This window comes from Euprymna scolopes, chromosome 26 (assembly GCF_053919585.1).
Source record: "Euprymna scolopes isolate OS-2025 chromosome 26, ASM5391958v1, whole genome shotgun sequence".
NCBI lineage: Eukaryota > Metazoa > Mollusca > Cephalopoda > Sepiida > Sepiolidae > Euprymna > Euprymna scolopes.
In genome coordinates, this window is record NC_136507.1 from 67,233,738 (window position 1) to 67,259,537 (window position 25,800).

At 32.1% G+C, this 25,800-nt stretch overlaps 1 protein-coding gene across 8 annotated transcripts in view; it reads right to left on the bottom strand.

The window, feature by feature from the left end:
- Positions 1-25,800, bottom strand: part of LOC145248141 (uncharacterized) — a 568,735-nt gene that overhangs the window by 5,505 nt on the left and 537,430 nt on the right. For all 8 annotated transcript variants that reach the window (XM_080109960.1, XM_080109956.1, XM_080109957.1 and 5 more), the window contains 2 exons: positions 7,074-7,157; positions 3,375-3,572 (listed from right to left, as the gene is read on the bottom strand). In XM_080109960.1, the coding sequence (XP_079966086.1) occupies positions 3,375-3,572; positions 7,074-7,157 (282 nt within the window). The remainder of the gene's footprint in view (positions 1-3,374; positions 3,573-7,073; positions 7,158-25,800) is intronic.

Below are 25,800 nucleotides of genomic sequence, written 5' to 3' on the forward strand. Positions count from 1 at the left end.
CTTTTGCGGGTATTCTTAAAATATGAACACACATTATAAGGTTTCTTACGAAGGCACACAACGAACTTTAATTTCCTCCTCTTTCTGTGTAACGCCAAGACGAGTTTATATGAAAAGAGTTTCTTTCTAAGAATTTCCATCTGTGGATCACGTTACCCCAAGACTACTTCCCTGCAGACTACAAACTGATTATCTTCAAATCTAATGACAAATAATATTTGAAAATAATGTTGGTTTTGTTAGGAGAATAATTTTTAATCATATACTTCAAAACTATTATTGGCATTATTATTATTATTATTATCATTATCATTATTATTATTATTATTATCATTATTATTATAACTAGCAGAATACACGGAAATTCCACGGTAATTGAAATAAAAAAAAAACATTATAAATAAAAGAAATAAAAAATAAAATAAATAAGGACGAATCTAAGACAATTTGTTATCAAGTTTTTTAAAACTTTCAAAGCTAAAAAAAATTTGATTTAAAAAATTTAGATTCTTTTCAATGAAACTTCAACACACAACACGTTGTATTGTATTTTTCTGAATAATTTTTTATATAAATTATAAAGGAACATATGTCAATTCACTTGCACATTTTTTTAATAAAAAACTAAAATAAAAAAAAACTCTGTACATGACTTTTTAAAAATTATAAAATAAAATAACCAATTTGAAACCGTAAACAGACAGCCATGTTTTTTTTTGAGAGGAAATGGTTTTAATGATTTTTACTGATAAAGAGCGATAATAAAAGGAGATAACTCGTTTCTCATTAATTAATGTTTGCGATGAGGTTTTTTTTTATGTGACACTGGGCGTACGGACAAGTAAATGAATATTTAGATAATAATTATTCTATATATTATTATTCTAATTATAATTTTTATTCTAATTCACATTCTAATCTTAATTATTATTCTAACCATAATGGCAATTATTCTAATAATAATAATGATTATTACTTTAACTATTAGTATTCTAATTATACTGATTATTGTAATTATTTTTATTCTTATTATTTATTATAATTATCATTCTAATTATTATTATTATTATTATCATTCTAATTATTATTATTATTATTATTATTATTATTATTCTAATTAATATTCTAATTATTTGTACTCACACAGGCCGTCATCAAAGATTATTAATTGATAACTGTTGGAGTTCCCTCGAATCTGAGTGTCAATAAGTCTCCTCAAAATTCCAGTATTTTACACCTCTTTCGATAATATTTGCAAAATAACTATACGTTATTGCGGCAGCCGAAAGTCGTGAAAAGTTGCAAGCTGTCACAGTAACAGCTTTTGTACTAAACATCCGCTGGCACCAAAATTCTCACCTCTTCTTTCATTGTTGCCATAACAACGAAGTTATCTATTCCACACGTGTATCTATGTATCGTCCACATTTTACTTTTCTCTGTGCGCATCTGAACTAAGCCTGTCTTTGAAATTCGCATTACACATGGATTATATTATTTCTCTCCATGCAACTCATGTCCTCAACTCACTTTCATACATCACAGATGCATAAAAGACTCTTAGTTTATATGCTACATATATTTCTTGCATTAACATCCTTTATAGTTTGTAAATAAAATGTTATTTCTGTTTTGTTTTTCTCTTTAATTACTTCTTTACTTTAATCATTGAACCAGTAATATGCTCCTGGGACGAAGGTTATCTCCTTTCAGGAAAAATTGTTTCTGGACCATAGTTATGCCTTTGGCAAACCAACTTAAAAGATCCAATGGATACAATCTGGTTGCGGAGGGCATCATTATAGTTCGAGTGAAGTCAGTTAATCTCTAGTCTGCTAAAGAGCTGCTCTGTCTGCCTTGAGCCATCAAATGTCGCAAACTAAAAACTGACGTTGACTTCTAGATTTATTGACTAAAAATCAGAAATCCTATGTCCGGTCTATCTTCTTAGTCACCTCCACACTCGATTAATAGAAACTGACTATTGCTCCGTCACTACTAGCTGACTATTTGGAAACTGACCACCGACCGTAAGACGTCTTCCGCTCTCAAGAGTTCAAATAATCTCAGCCCCCCCCCTATTTTACTGATTTCATTTCCTATAGTCTTTCTTTATAGGAGGATCACAAATTATCAAGACGCGAAGGCCGTTCGAGGATAAGGGATACTGCGTGTACGGTGATAGAAATTAGCTATTTAAAGAGCCGTTTAAACAAGAATTTGTTCACATTGGACTTGAAGACGAGATGGAAAGCAGGCTAGAGGAACAGTTCTACAGACGGGCAAATCTAAGCAAGCAGTTTCTTTTATGGAACTTGCGTTTAGACTCAGGCACAGATAGAGAGTGGGAGAAATTGTTGATAGTGGTTGTAGCTAGTCGAGTGCTTTTTGTGAAAGTCTGGCATGGAGGCGACCATAGATTGTAGGGATGGGACGACTCCAATATTATTCCCGATGCCGTACTAAATTCCCGATTCCGATTCTTTATAAATCTCTAAATATTTAACTATGAAATTGTTATTTTGTCCCGATTACTGTAAAAACACATCATAAATGTGACTATATTTTCTCAAACGTAAAAACACATTTGTGAGGGGGGGGTCTAGAGATTTTAGTTTTAATGGAAGTTTAAATCAATAAATATTTATTATTTTATTATTACTACAAGCAGTGGGAAATTTTTCTTAAACAAAAATCAAATAAAAAAGAAAATTTAAGGAATCGGTTTTGGCATCGGAAAATAGGCTCCAAGTTTTCCGATTTCGATACCGATTCCGATACCGATACCGATTTCGATACCGATTCCGATACCGATTCCCATACCGATTTCGATACCGATTCCGATACCGATTCCCATACCGATTTCGATACCGATTCCGATACCGATTCCCATACCGATTTCGATACCGATTTGATACCGATTCCCATACCGATTTCGATACCGATTCCGATACCGATTCCCATACCGATTTCGATACCGATTCCGATTCCGATACCCACAAAAGCTCCGATTTTTCCGATTCCGATTAATCTTCCCAACACTAATAGATTGAAGCTCTTATGAGCACCTGCCATGAAAATAACGACAGAGTAGAACCAAGTTCGCAAAGTCTTTTGTATCGGGAAGAAGTTGCAGGGAGGAGAAAATGGCAACATCCACTAGATTTCGAAGCCGATTTTGAACTCTGGACTTTTGCTTTACTGATGAATCACTTCCTCATATCGTCGGGTGGTGGTGGTGGAGTAGTCATACTATCACAAATGTTAAAGGATAGGCATAGACAACGTGTAAAAGTGCTTCTGCCTTTTCTCGTCGGAATTACCTCTACACACTGAAACATTGAAAGTTTCGGTTAGATAACTGCGAGACTTACCTTTAAGTTGACGATTGGGATCGTGCGGTCCTTTTCAAAGAAGATGAGTGTTGCCATGTCTTGAACGATTGACGAAAGGAAAGCGCGGTACGTGCCGGCGAGTCGGGCAGCTTTAGCTTGTCTGTAACAATCACCATCAGCCCCGCTGATACCGTCCATATCTCCGCGCATAGGATCATTTAAGGCAACTAAATGAAGCTGAAAGTAAAAAATAAAATAAAATAAAATAACGGAAATCTATTTCAATACGAGTTCTTTATTATTATTGGCTCAGATGGAGTTTTCACACGCGTAAACAAACGATCTGATTGGAGACCTGTGGTGTTCTCTGGAAGCTGAGTGATAACAAGTCTCCCCAGACGTCCAGCTCTCTCTTCCTCCTTCGACAGCATTTGCAAATAAATTTGCATTATTATTATTATTATTATTATTATTATTATTATTATTACATTTTCACCCCAAACAAGGCACAGTATCACTTTGATGTATGGGGCCACATAAGTTGCAGGGATACTATGTAGGGAGTTGAGCAGCAAGATGTCTGTTAACATTACACTTGAACTTCAGCATGTCAGTAGAGTTAGGGGAAGCAGTGACCCGGAAGGGAGTTTCAAAGTCTAGCAGTTCTGGGGGAAAAAAAACTATTGTAGTAGAAGGTTTTCTTACATCTAGGAATATCTACTATATAGGGGTAGGATTTTGCTGCTTGTCGGGTTTGTCGAGGGTATTTACGTCGAAGGGGTACAAGTGCTTACAGTTCGTCAGAGCATTCACCATTAAAATACTTGTAAAGCAGGCGGAGGAATGCAACATTTCGTCGATGGGACAGAGGTTGAGGCTTAGATGACAGTTCAGGACCTATCAGGTTGGCGATTCTCTCTTGAACCCTGTCCAAGAGAGAGAGAGAGAGAGAGAGAGAGAGAGAGAGAGAGAGAGAGAGAGAGAGAGAGAGACTAGTAGTAGATAACCCGCACGGAATATGTATTTATTTACTTTCAGGAATCTGAATATTGGCGACACTTCATTCGCGGAATTATATACGATAAAGTCGTCTTATTCCTTGACTATAGTCTGAGAGTCGGTTGACTCAATCAGAATTATAATCAAACAAATAAACCCATAAAAGTTTTAAAAGATTGTTCAAAATGAGAGTATGTCGAGTCATGACCAACGACTTTGAAAGTTGTGATAATAATTTTCCGTGCCCACCGCATGGTGAATGAGAGTACAAAACTTTGCACCAGTAACACCCCAGCCTTGAAGCAAAAACTCTCAGGGCTTTACGTTGCGAGTGAAACAGTCACATCATCAAGTGATCTTTCCTGCTGGCGGCTAGAAATAATAAAATGCTTATCTTTTAGCGATTATGTTTTCTTTTTTAGCGACAATCTTCCAAAGCGAATTACTGAGTAAACAATGTCTGTCCAACATTTATTTTTTATATAAAAACGAGCAAAGTCAAATTATTTAAATAATAAAAGTTTAATAGAGCAATATACTCTTTTTTTTTAAAACAAAAACTGTTTCAAAATAAAAACACCTTAAGAAATTCGAGTCCCAACATAAAATTCAGTGCATATTTATAATTACACTTATTAAAAAAACACAGAAAAATCTTTATGATGTACGTACTCGTCACGGAACGAAGATGTCATATTCCAAAACTCACGTGGGTTTGGCTAGTAACTTTTCTATTTGGCTAGCAAACAAAAACATTTAATTGTCAAAGGTCAACTAAAGAAATCTTTGTTTGTAGAACCTTGTATCGGTCCAACATTCATAAAGTGATTGTCGATTACTATCTAAGCGTACCATGTGTACTCATCTACTGCAATCTGTGATATAATCCCCTCCCACCACACACAAACATAAATGAGAGGGATGCTGAAGATGTAGATGTATTAATAAAATATGAATCTACAAAGCTTGTTCGCATCGTTGAAAGTCTTCATTTGCTTCAGTTTGTATCGATCCGTTATACTCCTGCATTGTATTGCCTTCTATAAATTACCTTTATAGACACACTACACAATGCTTCAAGCAAACTACATTAACCTCTTTCATTTCTGGTTACAAGACGAAACAGATGCATTTCCGAGGGACTTCTCCCCGTTTCCCTTACGGGGGACGTGTTGTGGGAAGACTTAGAATACGTATCCCTAAAAATTGAATTAAAATTTATTATCATATTTTGCTATCGCAGAGATAAACAGAAGCTACTGCAACCCTATCATCATGAGACATGTATAGCTTCCTCTTCTATTAGACCACACTAGTCCACACATGTTGGCCATATTTGTTATATGGTGAAAATTTGTCCGCTATGTTCCAGAAGTCTTAAAGTTGTTAAACTCCTAAAAGAGTTTAGACACGATTACAATCATACCACCGATTATCATTACAAATAACACCCTGCCTGAGAGCTCATTGTTCAAACTTCCCGGCTTAACATTCGCAGGCAACATGAGGTGGAACAAATACAGTGAGGTTATTGCCAAGGCTGCTGCAGAGAAGGTAAGCTTTCTTTACTGTGCTAGAGAATTATTCACGCCTGGGAGTATCTAGAAATCTACCATTTGCAAGGAGTATTGTTGCTACACATAGGCTGGTGAATCTACCGCTAGTATATCCCTCTTAGATAAGGCTCAATAAAAGTCTGAAATTTAATAGGTCCCGCACTATCTACAAAGCTTCAACCTCTGTTCCATCGCCGCAGTGTTTCATCCCTGTGCCTGTTTTAGAAGTACTTTGCTAGAATGTACACTGATGAACTCATAGCACTTGTGCCCCCCCCTCAACTTGAATACTCCCGACCAACCCGGCAAGCGGCAAAATCTCACATCTTCACTGTTGAGGTCCGTAGATGCCGGAAAGCATTCGCGAATAGTTTCTTCCCTTGGATTGCCAGACTTTGGAATCCCTTCCCTGTTCCTGGCTTCGCTTGCTGTACTAACATACAGAATTTAAATGTAATGTGAATAGACATCTAGCTACTCAACTTCCCACAATCCTCTGTTAGACATTATCCTAAATAGTAGACCATTACGCCTTGTTTGAGGTGAAAAAGGATTAAAAGGTCCCCCCTCGCCAATCTTTCACGAAAAACACCCGTCTAGCTGAAACCACTGTCAAAAAATTCCCCCACTCTTTATCTGTGCCTAAATCAAAACGTAGATTCCATGAACAAAGCTTCTTTCTTAGAACTGCACGCCTGTGGAACTCTGTTCCGTCTGCCTGCTTCCCACCTGACTACAACTTAGATGTCTTCAAGTCCAACGTTAACAAATTCCTAATGAACCGCCCTCTTAAGTAAACACTTCATTAAATCTCCACACTAACGTACTGTACTTGCAATAACCCTTATTTCTGAGTGGCTTCCGGGCCTTGATAAGTGGTGACCACCGTGTAAAAAAATAAAAAATTAAAAATAAAGAATGGTTCGTTGGAAAGACAAACAATGATACGTAAGCTTAATGCATACAACCTTGAATTTTTTCCTTAGGATTTACTCTGACGCTTTTACCAAGGTATAGGTATGCATATAAAGAAACGGAGGTTTGAGATCGGTTTTCTTTCTCATAAATGAGTTGTCTTCCTAAACTGATGATCCCCATCTAGACAAAGTTCGCCTTTTAGACGCCACATAGAATAAAACAAAACATTCATTTACAAAACTAAATATTAAAATGGAATACTTACTCGTCTTCCTCTTGAATGAGTTCCCAAACTGTTGTAGTTCCTTGGGTAGGTAGGTTGTTGAACTTCGATTGGAGGCTTCGGTGTCTGGCGGGAGAAACATTTTGTAAGCAATCAGAAAAAAATATATCAATACAAAAAAGCTAGAACAAACATATTTGATAGTAACACATTTACATTCAACAGATCGTTAGAGATGATGGAAAGCCTTTATAATGCAAATTACAAAAATGAAACAAAATAACTAGACTTTTAAGGCAATATCATTATTCCAGGGGAGGGGGTGTAATTTTCAGATTGAGAGATATTTTCCTCAGATGTATCATTAGCAGCATTTAAGGATGTTGACAATCTTCGCGTGGTTCATCCCGTAATTATCTGATTTCTTTCTAGAAAGAATTCTAACTAGAAAGATATCGGGAGAAATGAATGCCAACAATAACTATCTATCTCATTTGAAATCAATGGAAGGTCCACCCATCCATCCAGTGCGGCTGCAGGCGAGATAGAACTCACTAAACGAGTTTGTAGTGTAATTCAAATCTTGTCGGCAGCTGAATACTTGATGCTTCGCCAGGGCTATCAAGAGTATTTTTTATCGTGACGCCATCACTAGATGGGGTGCCTAACACGGCTTAAGCGAGTCCCGTCTACCCTCGAGAGAAGGATAGACCGCGCCAGTTTCTCAACCTGGTATTTTACCTCGTGGTACATAGAGCGCCCTGCCATCCCAAATGGTCACCTATCTGGTACTGACTAGGCTCAACGTTGCTTAACTTCGGAGATCTGGCAAGAACTGGTGTGTCAATGTGATTGTGCCGTATAATGGATGGCGCTTAACAACAATAACAACAACAAGCATCACTAACAGTTTCTTGAATCTGTTTTGGTGTTTAGAGTTGTGTATTGGGCATGTTCATATGTCCTGGCTAAGTGTTTAGTCACCCAGCAAACGTTGTCGTATCATGATAGACGTAAGTTCTTTCATAAATACGCCCTCAACACGCTTTATCAAGACTAAAGCGTTCAAATGTAGCCATTATTGATCGTATTTGGCAACTTATTTTACCGCATTATGATGATTATTATCAGGATTGACATTAACTGCTGCTAATAATCTACATATTAATACGATAACGTGTGTGTTATTTTCTGTGTCACGATTACATCCGGGTCGTTTAACTATGTACTTCCATTTCTTGTAATAAATGATTTTACCAAGAATTCTTCATAAGTTTGGGTTCCGGTTTCGATTATAGCTGATGTGCCTCCAGTAATCTATTTTTTTAAATAAATAATCTTATCAAGAGTTCGTCATAAATTTTGGTTTTGTTTATGGTTAAAGGAACGCAATATATATATATATATATATATATATATATATATATATATATATATTTTAATATATATATATATATATTTTAATATATATTTTAATATATATATATATATATTTTAATATATATTTTAATATATATATATATATTTTAATATATATTTTAATATATATATATATATTTTAATATATATTTTAATATATATATATATATTTTAATATATATTTTAATATATATATATATATATATATTTTAATATATATATATATATATATATATTAATATATATTTTAATATATATATATTTTAATATATATTTTAATATATATATATTTTAATATATATTTTAATATATATATATTTTAATATATATTTTAATATATATATATTTTAATATATATTTTAATATATATATATTTTAATATATATTTTAATATATATATATATATATATATTTTAATATATATATATATATATATATTTTAATATATATATATATATATATATTTTAATATATATATATATATATATATTTTAATATATATATATATATATATATATTTTAATATATATATATATATATATATTTTAATATATATATATATATATATATTTTAATATATATATATATATTTTAATATATATATATATATATATTTTAATATATATATATATATATTTTAATATATATATATATATTTTAATATATATATATATATATATATTTTAATATATATATATATATATTTTAATATATATATATATATATATTTTAATATATATATATATATATATTTTAATATATATATATATATATATATTTTAATATATATATATATATATATATTTTAATATATATATATATATATATATTTTAATATATATATATATATATTTTAATATATATATATATATATTTTAATATATATATATATATATATTTTAATATATATATATATATATATTTTAATATATATATATATATATATATTTTAATATATATATATATATATATATTTTAATATATATATATATATATATATTTTAATATATATATATATATATTTTAATATATATATATATATATATATTTTAATATATATATATATATATATATTTTAATATATATATATATATATATATTTTAATATATATATATATATATATTTTAATATATATATATATATATATTTTAATATATATATATATATATATATTTTAATATATATATATATATATATATATATTTTAATATATATATATATATATATATTTTAATATATATATATATATATATATATTTTAATATATATATATATATATATATATTTTAATATATATATATATATATATATTTTAATATATATATATATATATATATTTTAATATATATATATATATATATATTTTAATATATATATATATATATATATATATTTTAATATATATATATATATATATATATTTTAATATATATATATATATATATATATTTTAATATATATATATATATATATATATTTTAATATATATATATATATATTTTAATATATATATATATATATATTTTAATATATATATATATATATATATTTTAATATATATATATATATATATTTTAATATATATATATATATATTTTAATATATATATATATATATATTTTAATATATATATATATATATATATTTTAATATATATATATATATATATTTTAATATATATATATATATATATATTTTAATATATATATATATATATATATTTTAATATATATATATATTTTAATATATATATATATATATATATTTTAATATATATATATATATATATTTTAATATATATATATATATATATTTTAATATATATATATATATATATATATTTTAATATATATATATATATATATATATTTTAATATATATATATATAAGTATATATTTTAATATATATATATATATATATATTTTAATATATATATATATATATATATTTTAATATATATATATATATATATATATATATATATATATATTTAAAAAAATATTTCGATTTCGATTCAAACTAATGCACCCAAGTCATATGGATATATATTTTTTATTTTTGAAATCGCAACTTTATAATATATAAAAATCAATAGAACATTAACTCTATAATAATATATACGAAATCTGCAAGAATTAAAATATATTTAAGCGTACTTCGGGATAAAATCAAAGTGTAGTATCTGTTCTTCAGATGCTACATTTCAATGTCTTGTGAAGGAGAAATCCTTCACGACCGAGACAATTTTATTTTTTGTTCCTTTTCTCCACGTTAAAAAACGACCCTGGTGTCTAACTCTGACCTGTGGGGAGGCATTATGAATAGAAAGATCTATACACAACTTCAGCCAGATTGGCCCAGTGGTTTCCGAGAAAAGGTGAAATGGACAGACAGATTAGGCGAAATATAATATAGACTACTTTCAATATATTTTCTTTATATATAAAACCCAATATTTGTTTGTGTGTTATAGAAATCGATATGCTAACAGAATATTCAAATGCATTTCAATAACGGCTAATTTTTTTTTTTACAAAATCTACAGACATCGACTACTTTCTTTTGATTTTACCTGGGTCACTAGGATCAGTTATCTGTTATGTCTATTGCATAATTGAAATAAAGCGTAAATAAACGAAATATATTAAAAGGTATTTTCTTCATCTCGTAGATCAAAATTAAAATTAAACGAAGCATGTATTTGAAAGAATATTTCGGTAACTTTTCTTGGTATTTTCCTTGGTATTTTTATTGATATTTTTAAGATACAAAATAATTAAAATGAGCCATTCGTTAAAGGCATTTGCCATTCTACAGTTGTTTACATACTAAAACGGTATCCAGACTAAAGCAATTTTATTTTTTATATAATTCTAGTATAATTACTAGCAGGTCACCAGCCGTTTCCCGGTTGTAAAATACGCTTAAATAAAATGTAAAAAAAAAAAAAAAAAAAAAAGAATTAAAAAAAAAATGTAAAATACGCTTGATTGGTAGCAGAGGTTATATTTTGTATAAAAATACAATATTTCAAATTTTAAGAAATACGTACAAATATATTTTTTTAATTTAGAATTAGAGATCGATTCTGAAAAAGTGGACCGAAATAGAAAAACGTCTCTTGAACCGAGAAAACCATAAAAAACCCTTTAAAAAAACAAACAAACAAACAAACAAAAAAAACAGACTACTCATATTTTACTTCCAAAATATCAGTTCTAGGACTGGTACGAACTATAAATGGAGAATAATTTAAAACACACACACACACACACTATATTATATATATATATATATATATATATATATATATATATATATATATATGCACGATTTAAATGTTAACATTTACAAAAAATAAATAAATCAAAACAATCTGCCCATTTTGTTGCGCATAATATATTTTATATTGCAATATTTATTACTTGATGTATTAGGTCAATACATAAGTTCTGATATTGTTTCAAAAATCTTTATTCATAATAATAACGACCTTTGCTCTCTATAACTTTATTTCATCTGTCAACTAAACTTATAAATGCATCGCTTGTCATATTCTTTAGGTTTTCATGTGGATTTAACTCGTGTTTTATCTCTTCTCGTGATGTTCAGCTAAGGCCATTTAAATGGTTCTGAAATCATCGAAATCAGTGATAATTCACGTGAAGTAGGTCAGGAGAATATACAGGATGAGCAAAGAAGCTGCAGAAGATATCTCACTGCTGATGCAATTCTCTATCTATATAAAAGCCAAGTACGTCCAAGGATGGAGTACTGTTGCCACATCTGGACAGGAGGTGCTAAAACCAGCCTATCCTGCCTTGACAGAGTACAAAATAGACTTCGTGGCTTAGTGGGGGATGCCATTTTCTCTTCCCTGCAACCTCTCTCTCACAGAAGAGACGTTGCGAGCCAGTCTTTGTTTTATCGTTATTTCCATCGCAAATGCTCGTCTGAGCTCCAATCTCTTACCCCCTTCGCCAATCTTTAACGAAAAACCACTGTCAATAATTTTTTCCCATTCTTTATCCGTGCCTAAATCGAAACGCAGATTCCATGAACAAAGCTTCTTTCTTAGAAGTGTACGCCTGTGGAAATCTTTTCCGTCTGCCTGCTTCCCACCTGACTACAACTTGGGTGTCTTCAAGTCCAACATAAACAAATTCCTGACAAATCACCCCCTTAAGTAAGACACTTTATCTAATCTCCATTACTAACGATTACTACGATATTATCCCATTGATTACTGTACACGTAATAGCCCTTATCTCCAAGTGGTTTCCCGGCCTTGATAAGTGGTGACTACCATGTAAAAAAAGAAGATTTTCCAAACAAATTTTCCTTAAGAAATCTTTGATCAGTAGAGTTTAGTGAAGAGAGCATTATCATGATGGAAGATGACTCCCTTTCTGTTGACTAAAGGTCGTTTTCAAGTCAACATGAGTAGGAATATTTCCGAAAATATGAATGATACTTTAATAATCCGAAAGAAAAAGGTATAAATAAATAATGGAAATATGTTTAAGTAATTACAATATGCATAAAATAAATTACAATGGTTTAGAAGGTTCCTTTTACAAAGCAGCAAAACTTTTGCACCGACTTGATATAATGTTTATGAAGTTTAGCGAATGGTTTCAAAATTTGAAGAACTTTGCGAAGATTCAAAGTTTGAAGGAACACCACGTGGTTAAGAGCGAACTTCCAACGTACAGGGAGAACATGGAAATCAAAGAAAAAAAAACGTTTTCTATTTGACGAAGAGTTTTTCCTCGAGATATTAAACATTAACACTCGAGTTATTTCATTTTTTTTGAATGACATTATCAAGGCTTTCAATGATCTATGTTGGACGCAATGATTTAAACACACTGACACTTTCTGTACATACGTGGTCCAAAAGTCTTGTTACTGCTACCAAAATATAATAAGAATAAAGGAACAATAATCCAGGCGAAACTTCGTAAAATCGTGCACATACCCGCAAAAAAAGTGTTCATGCAGACGATTACAGTGTGTGACTCTTAGTGAAAGAAGATAAACTGAAGATAAAGGCTGATTAGCCTGTAGTAAGAGTAAAAAGACTTTTTGACCTTTATTTTTATAAACAGTTATGTTTAGCAAAAAAAAAAACAACAACAAAAAACAAAAAAACAAGCAATAAATAAAAGTACAAATTTAATAAAGCACAAAACATTATTAATAACGAAAAGTTTGTATTGGACAACTTCAATGAGCAGCAACAATTCAGTGCCGAGCAGTTATGAATATAAAACCAATAATGACACCATATTTCTTCAATTTTTTTTCTCTCCTAGATTTATTTAAGCCAACATCATTGAGGACACTAACTTCTTGTCCCATATCTCTAGACCAGTTTCCTGGGCGACATAACTGTAGAAATTGCGCACATCCTAGTTGATGGTGTTTAACTTATACCAGAAACAACAATTGGAAATATGTTCCCAGAACTTGTTGCAACATTCAATATTCAGCGATTTGCAGATAGTCCAGTGGATATATTTACATACGCCATTGTGTCTCATTGTATAGTGGCTGTCTCCCAGCAAAACCTTACAATTACTTTTGTGTCGCAGGACCTACACTTGTTATCTTTGCTGACACCAATCATTTTCTTAAAAGCATTTGTCATCAAGCCTTAATCGTGGGCAGGCATTATAATTTATACCAAATGAAATAAAATGAAACAGAAAAATTTTATTGCTTTTATATAAAACAATGTAAAACAAAAAGAAAAATTGTTATTTTTTAAATGTTGGGCTGATGTCACATGGTTAAAACAATATTTGAAAACAAGTTTCTTCAAAATATGGCCCAAAACAATGTTTGAAAACAACTTGTTCTAAAAATATTGCTCAACACAATATATGAAAATAACTTGTTTCAAAATATTGTTCAAAACAATGTTTAAAAACGACTGTTTCAAAATATTGTTCAACACAGTATTTGAAAGGAACTCGTTTCAAAATATTGTTCAACACAGTATTTGAAAGCATCTTGTTTCAAAATATTGTTCAACACAGTATTTAAAAACAACTTGTTTCAAAATATTGTTCAACACAGCATTTGAAAGCAACTCGTTTCAAAATATTGTTCAACACTATTTAAAAACACCTTGTTTCAAAATATTGTTCAACACAGTATTTGAAAACAAGTTGGTTCAAAATATTGTTCAATAGAATATTTGAAAACAATTTGCTTGAACCAAATAACAATTATTAAATATTGTTTAAAATCGTTTGCAAAGAAACTTTTCATTATTTAATAGCTTCGACATGAGTTCTCAGTCTTCTCATCGTAAAACGTTTTCTGATCCAAAACGCGTTTATGAAAAAAACACTTTTGTTTTAGATTAGACCTATAATAATATCGAATATTTCCGTATCTCCAGAAGAAATCGCCAAGTCTAATAAAAACAAATAATAATAATAATAATAATAATAATAACACCAGCAGTGACAATAACAAACTTATTGTGACATTCCTGTATTTTTCACTTGTTCTTTTTTCAGTGCTTTTCTCGTTGTGCATTGTTCTATTGTTAGTTTCTTCTCAACTCTTTTTTCTTTTCTAACTAATACAATTACTATCGTTTTTTTGCGTCACTATTTAAATCGGTTTAATATTCTACGTATATATCACAAAAACTATCGGCTCCTTATTTTATTTGGTAAGAAGCTTGCGAATATGCATCTAATAGATTTCAAACGGGCATGCGTGACATTGTACCGTATGGTTATGTGTCATATCGTTATCTTCATCGAAGTGGTCGGCTTGTAACACTTACAGATGTCGTGTAGAAAATATACAGAAAATCTAGTATTTAATATTTCTCAGCAGCTCATCGTATGGCCATTTAGTATAGCATTTTCTACAGTAGGTTACAACACAAATACTGATTCCATGAACAAAGCTTCTTTCCTAGAACTACCTGCTTGTAGAACTGTTCGGCTGGACTGCTTTGTAACTGACTACAACATGGCCGTCTTCAAATGCAATGTAAACAAATTATACTTAAATAATCAAACTCTACCCCATTTCGACCACTAACGATCATTAAGCTACTATTTCACTGACAACCTTGCACTCATTAACCCTTATCCTCGAGTGGCTTTGCGCCTTGAGAAGCGAGGGCTTAATTGTAAAATATATCTGAAGTGATCACCGTACACCTATTACCCGCCGCCTCCCCCCCTCAAATCTCTAATCAAACAAATAAAACAAATGGATTTTAACTTTTATTGCTTCCCCTCTAGTTTATTACAGGGCATCTTCGCTTTTTCCAAATCAATCAAAATCAACTCTCGCAAATGAAATTTTTAAAAAAAGTCTGAGGAACTTCCGCAAGTGAAAACGAAAGATTATCTACTGTCGGATAAGCATTCGAAAAAAAACCAATGGATGCGTCGTTGCACAATAAAAGCTAAGTGAACATCTAAAACATTAAAGAAAAGCCTAAAATTTTACTTCAATTTTTTATTTTTATTTTCACGCCAACTATATATATATATATATATATATATATATATATATATATCAACTAGCATTTTTATAATACCTTCCATCGCAACAAAATACTTAGCACTCATTAAATAGAAACTCTAAGTCTTAATGTTTGGCTCTTTTTTATTTCATGAATATTTAATATCTGCAATGTTTTTAATCCAATATATAAAAGATTATATGTCTGTCAGTCTTGATACTTTAAAACCCTATCTATTCCGAAACTAAGTCGCAGAGCGGCGCTAGAGGCCTCAAATGATTGAATTTTTTACGGACCGTTCTTTTATGGGTATTTAACCGGTTAAAATGGTTTTTAAGGGTAAGAATGGGGGGGGGAATCGTTAAACATTTTGTACATTCATCTTAGTTTATTCTTTTTTACTTTTTAATCCGTTCTATATACGTGGTACATTGGTGCAGTGGTAACGCCACCAGCTTTGAATGTTACAGTTTTGATTTCGGGTTCGATTCTAGCTGATGACATCCAAATACTTTTTTTACTTTTGAAACCACGACTCTATAATAAAATATACGAAATCTGGCCAAATTAAAATATCATATTTAAGCGTATTTTACATCCATGCTTATTTGTTATAAACAGAAATATTTAATGCCAACTCGCTTGCTTTAGCAATAGGTTTTCCTACATATAAGAAATACACACAGAGTAAGTGAAGCAGAAAGATTTTAGGCCGTGGTGAGTCGACAAAATTTGTAAGAGTCGGGAGTTGAAGTAAGATTTTTTAAAACAGAAAATTTACAGGTTTTTTTTCTTAACTTAGGAGAGTAAAAAGTAAACATTGCGGCTACTTTTTAGCACCTTTGTATGTCTCGCCTCCCTTATTTTATTCTTTAGTTCTCGCATTCCATGAGCTGTGTTTCTCACAGAGGGTGGAAGAATAGCTGTTTTTACTGAGTCAGAATCCATCCATGTAACAGCATTTTTTAAAAGTTTTTAACCACCAAGAAATATATATCTTAGCTCCTTATATCAAGTGGGTTCGTCGTGTCTTGTCTGGAGTGATTTTTATTAAAAAAAATTTATGAACACGCGTTTTTTTTTTATTTTCGTACATTCGTTTCTAAGCAACAAAACACATAGCATAATTTACCTACAACATTTCATAAATCAAAACCTGTCAAAACAACCCTGGCTTGAATGTCAGATGCGAAAAGTCTCAATCCCACATCCACATTTCGTAACCTTTATTTTGTGTTACCGACTTATACCAAGTAAAAATTTGTTACAGCAATTGTCACTGTTGGTATACAATTATTAGGCTAGCGTTTACAAAAGATTATAGTCTATTTGGATGGTTTCTATTTTTTTTTTAGTGAAACGTACGATTTTACTAAGAAAATGCTTGTAAGGTATATTCCCTTCATTTATACGCGTATTTCTTATACTGCTGTTGTGGTGAAAGGATTGGCTTATGGTTTGCGACCGACTTCATTCGATTACATAAAAAGTTTTATTCGCCCCCCCCCTTCCCGGTTTTATTTATTGGTTATGGTGTCGAAGCTTACGTGATTTGTACAAAACGCTAAATTAAGCGTACAGCGGCGCAAATTCTTTCAAGCAAAATAAAGAGAAAGAATGATTATATATATATATATATATATATATATAGAGAGAGAGAGAGAGAGAGAGAGAGAGATATTAAAAGAAAAAATTCAACCAATGTAAGCAAATCGATATGCTTATTATGCATATTTCTTGTGACGTGTCTCGAACACGTGACCACAGTTTATGTATATTTAAGCGGAGCGAAACCAATCCGAGTCAGTTGAAACTGTAAGTTGGGATGCGAACACTTAAACGGCAACGCGTCATTTCACAAGGTGCGATAAAAATTTCTCTAATAGTATTAGTTAAAATTGAATCTTTCACAGTTCTCACAGAATTTAAACGCAACACGCTGATTGTATAGTCCACAATGGTTAATTGTTAAAATGGGGTGTGACGCGCTTTGATGTGTCATTGGTTTAAGCTGAACACATTTTGAAATAGCTAATTAATTCATTGAAAGACACGATGAATTCAAGTGACCGTTGTAGAAAGCCATACGCGTGACCCCAGCACACAAAAAACATAATCAAAGATCAAACGAAATTGTGAAGAAAAAAAAAAAACAAACAAATTTCATGGCAATTGTTGAATTACGAGGGACGTTCCAAAAGTAATCCGCCCTATATTTTTTATTCCGCCTGAATGGGTCAGAGAAGATTGCAAATCGCATTGCTATGATGACTGAACTTATGCATTCATGATCCGAAAATTTCATCTCTCTGTTGTATATATTGACGTTGTGACACGCTAAGAAAGCAACCCCGTCATGGATGTGCGTCAAAAGCGGGGATGCCTCATTGAATTCCTGGCAAAGCTGCATTAAGAATTGCGGTGAATTCCTGGCAAAGCTGCATTAAGAATTGCGGTGAATTCCTGGCAAAGCTGCATTAAGAATTGCGGTGAAAAATGAATTTTAGAGAGAGAGAGAAAAAAAGCTCGTTCGTTTCAATGATTCACTCTCGTTTTCGTAGCTCTTCAACTTTGCGGGTTTAAAAAAATAGGAGGCATTACTTTTGGAGTGAGCTTCGTAATAATAAAGAAACATCTGACGTCGTTAACAGCAATCAATTTACACATAGGCAGATTTCACCCACAAGATGAAATTCAAGATGGTTGTCTAGTAACGGTTCACACGTGGGAGTCCGATTGAATCCACCATGATGTTTTAGAAGCAAAACGACTAAAACACTTTTACAACATATGTTTTCAATCGTGGCAATAAAAAAGAATAAATAATAATAATAATAATAATAATAATAATAATAATAATAATAAAAACAAAAGCAAAAAAAAGCAACAACAACAAAGTGAAATCTCGCATGAGAAAAAGAAGAAGCAGCCGACAACAGATTTATCAGTGAATAATGGAGTGAAATTGAAGAACACCATGCTGATCAGTTTTCATAAAAACCTCGTGAACAAATACAAAGAGAATGAAAGACGCATGCAAAAATGTCGAATAAAGTGTAAATTCAACAACCCAATTATCTTAGCAGTTGAAAGTAACACATTTTGCACGACACCGTATTCTATGTTGATCAAAACTCCCACCCCTTTCCGAACAGAAACAGAACAAATAATTTTCATTTCATAAAAACATAAAAATAAATGTGAAATCTTGTTGATGCTTGTAGCAAAGTAAAATCTGGTTGATGTACGTCGCGCAGCTAGCGCGTCAATTTGAATAGGATTTAAGCACATTTTTTGAAAGCAGTATTTCATAAGGTTGATGTTTAAACTTTTGAAAACCGAGTAATGCCGTAATTTTTTTTTCCTTTTTGATTAAAATGAATATCATTTTTTCCGCCGAAACTCTGACACATGTTATGGTGTTTTCATTTTAATATAAAAAAAAATATAGGAATTATATACCAGAAGCGCATTCGTGGCTAGCCACTAATAAATGAATACATATAAATAGTATATATATATGTGTGTGTGTGTGTGTGTGTGTGTGTGTGTGTGTGTGTGTGTGTGTGTAGTTCCTGATGAAGAGTCTTATGTGAGCCGAAAATTTGTGTTTTACAAAAACAAATGTCATTTAAAAAAAGACATCTGGATTCTGATTGATCTATGAACCGTTTTTACATTTCTTTAGTTACAATGCTTTCAAACAAGTGGGGATATTTATAAAACTTGATTCATGTGCATACGAAGGCATTAAGCACTACTTGAGCAGAGAAAATAAACTTGATTTTCAATAACAACAGAAGATTTCGTACGGCTCAATAACAACACATTAAAGTATTGTCTGTATTTCTAGTGACGATTCTTATAACAGTCGAAAATTTGAATTTTAAATAAATAAACATGCTTATTTAAAAAAAATAACGTCTGCATTCTGAACCGTTTTTATTTTTTCAGTTACGATGCTTTTAAGCATATAGGTATGATTGCTTCTTCTCGACAGGAGTTTGCCATCACTTCATTAAATTGACGTGCATGTAAGTGGCTCTTTAACGCAGCTACAGTCCTACGTCAACATTTACATAAGTGAAACAAAAAACGTTCTTTAGAGTGCTAACACTATAAATCCCCAAATGTCTTGTAGGGCCATTTTTAAATTTGCAGATTAGACCACAATATGACAACTTAGCATTGGAGGTCGTACTCTTATAACCACTTCATAAAATCGTTTTATAATAAAAACAGATGGGAAATAACCTGAGTCAGTTTTTAAAATAAATATTGTTTTTTTTTTGTTTTCTTTTTTTTTTTTTAACGTTTGAAGTCAGATACGGTGTCATTATAAACTTGTCCCTTTCAGTTGCTAAAATAATTAAGGATACGGAAAATTCATCTGTCCGTGTGTATATCCAAGCAACTGTGACTTGATGAGAGAGAGAGAGAGAGAGAGAGAGAGAGAGAGAGAGAGAGAGAGAGAGAGAGGGGGGGGGAGAAAAACAAACAAAAACGAAAAGGTCTACGATTATGAAAATAAACGAGATACGAAGATGAAAAACATAGAAAGATAAACATACAGATAAGAAATCGGAAAATAATGACATTAAGAGAAAAAAACGTTTTCTGAATTTTTGCTTTGCATTATTTTGTAAACAGCATTCTTTTATAATACATCTATTTAGATTTAGACAAGACCATTCGATATTTTACTTTCACGCTAGAATAATTCGGATCTGTTAGCGAGAGCAGCCTGAAATGTGACGGTGCCTCAGTAGTTAACTGAACAATTGGGTATGCCAGGTTCGAATCTAGGTCGTTCAACACACACGCTTTCCCTTAAGGACGTTAACAACCTTCACGTGGTCCCTTCCGTAAGTACACGATATCTTTCTAGAAAGAAGTGCCTCAGTAGTTAACTGCCAATTTGGGTATGCCAGGTTCGAATCCAGCTAGTTCAAAAGGTACAGTTTCCCTTAAGGACGTTAACAACATTCATGTGGTCCCTTCCGTAAGTACACGATATCTTTCTAGAAAGAAGTGCCTTAATAGTTAACTGACAACTTGGGTATACCAGGTTCGAATCCAGGTCGTTCAAAAGGCGCAGTTTCACTTAAGGACGTTAACAACTTTCACGTGGTCCGTTCCGTAAGTATGCGATATCTTTCTAGAAAGAATTCTTAACAGAAAGATATGGGGGGGGGGAAAGGGATGCTAACCGAATAATCATGGATGAGGCTCAACAAAAAATAATAACGATGTAGACAGTTTCGCCAACTTCCACTCTTTAGAGAACTTCTAGGGCGATATTGCTCAAGCAAAGACGGGTTTGTTTTACTATACACATAGAGTCGAAAAAGTTTTCAAAAAACAAATATATAACAAACAAATGTTACCAAAGGCAAGATAAGTTACTTTTCTACCTAACTGTCGATATTTGTTGTGTGTTTTTATTTAATGTAACATGTTTATTCAGCTCGAAAGACATACGGTGCTTACCGATGTATTTGAAAACTACAAATGGCTCCCGACTCTCTTGAACACGGTAAGTTTGTGAAAATGAGTTAAAACAAAAAATTATACAACATACTGTTAAAAATCCACGACCCCACGGCCTATGTCACGGTAACGTATATTGAGCGAGTTTCTAACAGTATCTTGTGTAGGTTTTAGTTTTAACTCATTTTCTCAAACTTGCCGAGTTCAAAAGAGAGTCGGGCGCCATTTGTAATTTTCAAATACATCGATCAATACGGTATGTTTTTTCGAGCTGAATAAACATGTTACATTAAATAATAACACTAAAAATTATTCAGTTAGGTAGAAAAGTAACTTATCGTTCCTTTGATGACATTTATTTGTTATATATTAGGTTTTTTTTGACAATTTTTTCGAATCTATGTGTATAGTAAAACAAACCCACAAAGACTTTTAAGAATTTTACGCATGCAATGAGTCTTCTAGAACGTTGATGTAAAAACAAACACTGGATCTTTTACGGCAATTCGTTTGTTTCAATGGAGTTGGGGCGATTGGCTCCCAGTCAGGCAACAATGTCTTTGGGACAAGATCACAGTGTAGTATCTGTTCTGATGGTTCACTTCACCTTTTCTGTCAGTGAAATAGAAATCCTTCATGACTGAGGCAATTTTTACTTTTGCTCCTATCCAGGGTGCCCTATTTTGTGGAGCTGGATTTTCACACAGTAAAAAACCGACCTTGTGTCTAACTCTGCCCTCATGGGGAGGCAAGTAAATAGGAACAATGTCTTTGGTTGTATGGACCTTTGATCTATCTTACTGCCATATCAATTTCTTTACTCCGAGGGCTGGTGCATCTGCTATTAGTCACTCTTAAACAAGATCCAAAAATGAGTCTCAAATCTATAAGCTTTCGTACTATCAACAAAGCACCAATCCCTGCCCCATGGCCGGAATGCTGCCTCCCTGTGCCTTTTTTACAAGTACTTTAATGGAATACGCCCTGATGAACTATTGCCACTTGTGCCCCCTCGACATACATACTCCCGACTAACCTAAGCAGCAAAATCACACCCTTTACTGTTGAAGTCCGTAGATGCCAAGAAACCTAGCATAATAGTTTCTTCCATCGGACTGTTAAACTTTGGAATTCCATCCCTGTTTCTCGCTTCTCTGGCTAGACTAACTTGCCGGTTTAAATGTCATGTGAACACACATCTCCCTGTTCAACTCCTCTGTTAGACACTATAAAAAAATAGTAACTCCTTACGTTCCGGGTGGCAATATGCCTTGTTTGAGTCGAAAAAGAGTAAAAATAAAGTACTAACCAAAAATGTTATTTGTGATAGCATTTTTAGTTGACACACGTGTATGCGTATGTAATACACTTATTAAATAAACTGATTAATCATTTTATGGAGCTTGTAACATTCAGAGAATAACTGTGCTTAAATCGAAACGTAGATTCCATGAACAAAGCCTCTTTCTTAGAACTGCACGCCTGTGGAACTCTGTTCCGTCAGCCTGCTTCCCAGCTGACTACAACTTGGTTGTCTTCAAGTCCAACATAAACAAATTCTTGATGAACCGCCTCCTTAAGTAGTTCAATCTACCAAATATCCATTACTAACGATTACTACGATATTATCCCATTGATTACTGTACACTCAATAACCCTTATCCTCGAGTGGCCTCTAGGCCTTGATAAGTGGTGATTCCTATGTAAAAAAAAAAAAAAATTTTGATGAATCTCTTTGTAATTGTTTTTATATTCTGTGAAATGATTTTTCGCCGATAGAAAAGGGGTTATGGACCTCTTAACGCAGCCTTTAAACAAAACACATATTTTATTTATTTATTTATGTGCGGACTATTACCCTCGTTTTTTATAATTGCTGTTTCACGACGTTTCAATTAACTATTCCTCTGGCCTTCGTTAATCGAGATGGGATAGGAATGCTGAATCTTCAACTTTATCTCCAGTAATTACTGCCTTCCATGGTTGGTGTCGTCTCACGACGTTTTGGCCAAGTAATCATCTGGCGGGCTTTGGATAGGATTGGAAGCGCTATCTTCAGACAATGCTCACCTGCAACTGTATAGATTCAACGTCTCCACTACAATCCAAAGGGCGATCAAGGTCGGATTATTTGGTCTTATGAATCCAAGTTTATTTGTTATTTGAACTTCTGTTATCGGGTACAAATTACTCATCTCAAACGAATTCCAATAATCTATAATATAAATACCACCTGTATGTTTAAATGTATGTTTAAGTGTATGTATGTATGTATGTATGTATGTATGTATGTACAGGTCATGTCATATGCTACTGGTACCATGTAACCCAGTACTACCTGCCTCATGGTCGGGTCACCGGCGACTAAATTGGTTTCCCCACCAGACTTATTGGTGAGGAGGGCGGCTAGTCTCCCTGAAGGATTAAAAACAAGACCTTCCAAAGGGCGAATGAACTCTTTTTCTGGGTAAACGGCCAACTAGCACCGTGTATATTTGTGTGTGTGTGTATATGTGTACTGGGGTAGAGAGGGCTCCCGTAAGCCGTGGTGAAGGCAACCTTTCTAGGAGAAGCAAATCTCTAATTTAAAAAAAACCATAAAGCGGAAGACCAGTACTCGCATTAAGCTGGTCTGCAGTTTAATTTGTTGCTGGCTATCTTGCTCTTGCTTGTTGCTGGATCTCAACATTTTGAACCGAGAGAGAGACTTATCTGTCGTACAAAGCTAAGACTCTGTAACATCATATTTGTATAGATACTCCCTCAGACATTTGGAATCATGGATTTTAAATGTCTGAGGGATTGGCACTCGTCTGACAAGACGTTGCAATCATCATGTATGCATGTATGTCTAAAACTTTTGACAGAGGCGACGGATTTTCACATGATCGGTATCGTCTTGAAGCTCAATACTTTGGACGACAAATATCGAAAAATTAGCCCCAAACATTAATTCCCTCACATTCAACTAGGCACTTTTCTACAGGGAGGGGAAGTCGCTTTTTTCGCCGATATTTTCGAAAGTTATCCCTTCTTTTCGACTGACTAGCCTTTATTTAAACATTTGCCACTTCCGGTTTAGCGATGGACGCAACAGCAAAAACATCATGTTTTTTTTTCTCCTTCGCCGTACGTTTCCATTTTAGGACATGTTTGGCTCTTATATAAGTAGAGTATTGGGTTGGAAATGAGTATCTTCTGGCATTCTTTTGTTCGTTGTATTTGATATATGCTCCTTCCACAGTCTGGTACAAATGTATTGGTTCGTTGTGTAACGAATGTGCTATTCTATAAAAGGTAGGGCCATTAGATTTTGATTATTTGATCACAGGAATAAAAGAAAAGAATTGGAGAAAGACAACAGTAGAAAGGAACAAAATCATAAATTAATGTGCTGTAAACACCATATAAACAAATAACGGCACTTAAATAGAATAAAGACCTTGCTATTGTCGGAATTTTCGAGGCCGTTTACGTAAAACACCGGAAGGTGCTGAACGAAAATATTGTATTTTTTTCTCGCGTAAAATTCAGATGAAAGTTTTTAGTGAAAAATATATTATTCTTGTCACGAAGAAAATACAATGAATAATTATTAGACAATTTTTACGAAAAATTAAGAAAATTAAAATTCAAATACAGAAAAAAAAGTATTGTAAAAAAATTATTGTAAGGTAAGCTTTATGAATATATATATTTACTTTTTAAATAACAAAAAAATTTTATGAGTTTTTTTTGTTATGATTATTTCGTTCAAATCAAGAGAAAATTTATTTTTTTTATTATAATAAACTAATGATGTTTTCTTAAATGACGGTGGCTGTTGCAATTTAATTGGCTCAAAGTTTTCGGCAGCTTTCGGCTTTTTACGTAAACTATTCCGAAAATACCGACGATATCACGATAAATAATCTTCATAAGTACCCAAATAACATTCCATGGATAAGCGATTGATTTTCCATGATTAGAAAAAAGACGTTCAAACAAGTTTGTATACGAACACAACATAGAACCAAACAAAACGAAAATGGATATTCGAAGACGCGGATCAAATATGACTGGCAGTGAAAAAAAAAAAAAAAAAAAGAAAAAAAAAACATTCGTTGAACAATGCGCATGCGTGAGAAAAATCATCTGAGGTGAAACCCTTGAACAAGCTGGATTAGCAGAAATAGAGAAAAAAAAAACGCGGCATGACTGTTAATCCATCGTGAATATAGTAAATATGGCGAAACCGGACGATAGATGAATATTGCCAACTCGTTCAGCAAAGGGGAGATGGATAGGGAAACAAAACGCACTTCAAGATAGATATATATATATATATATATATATATATATATATATATATATA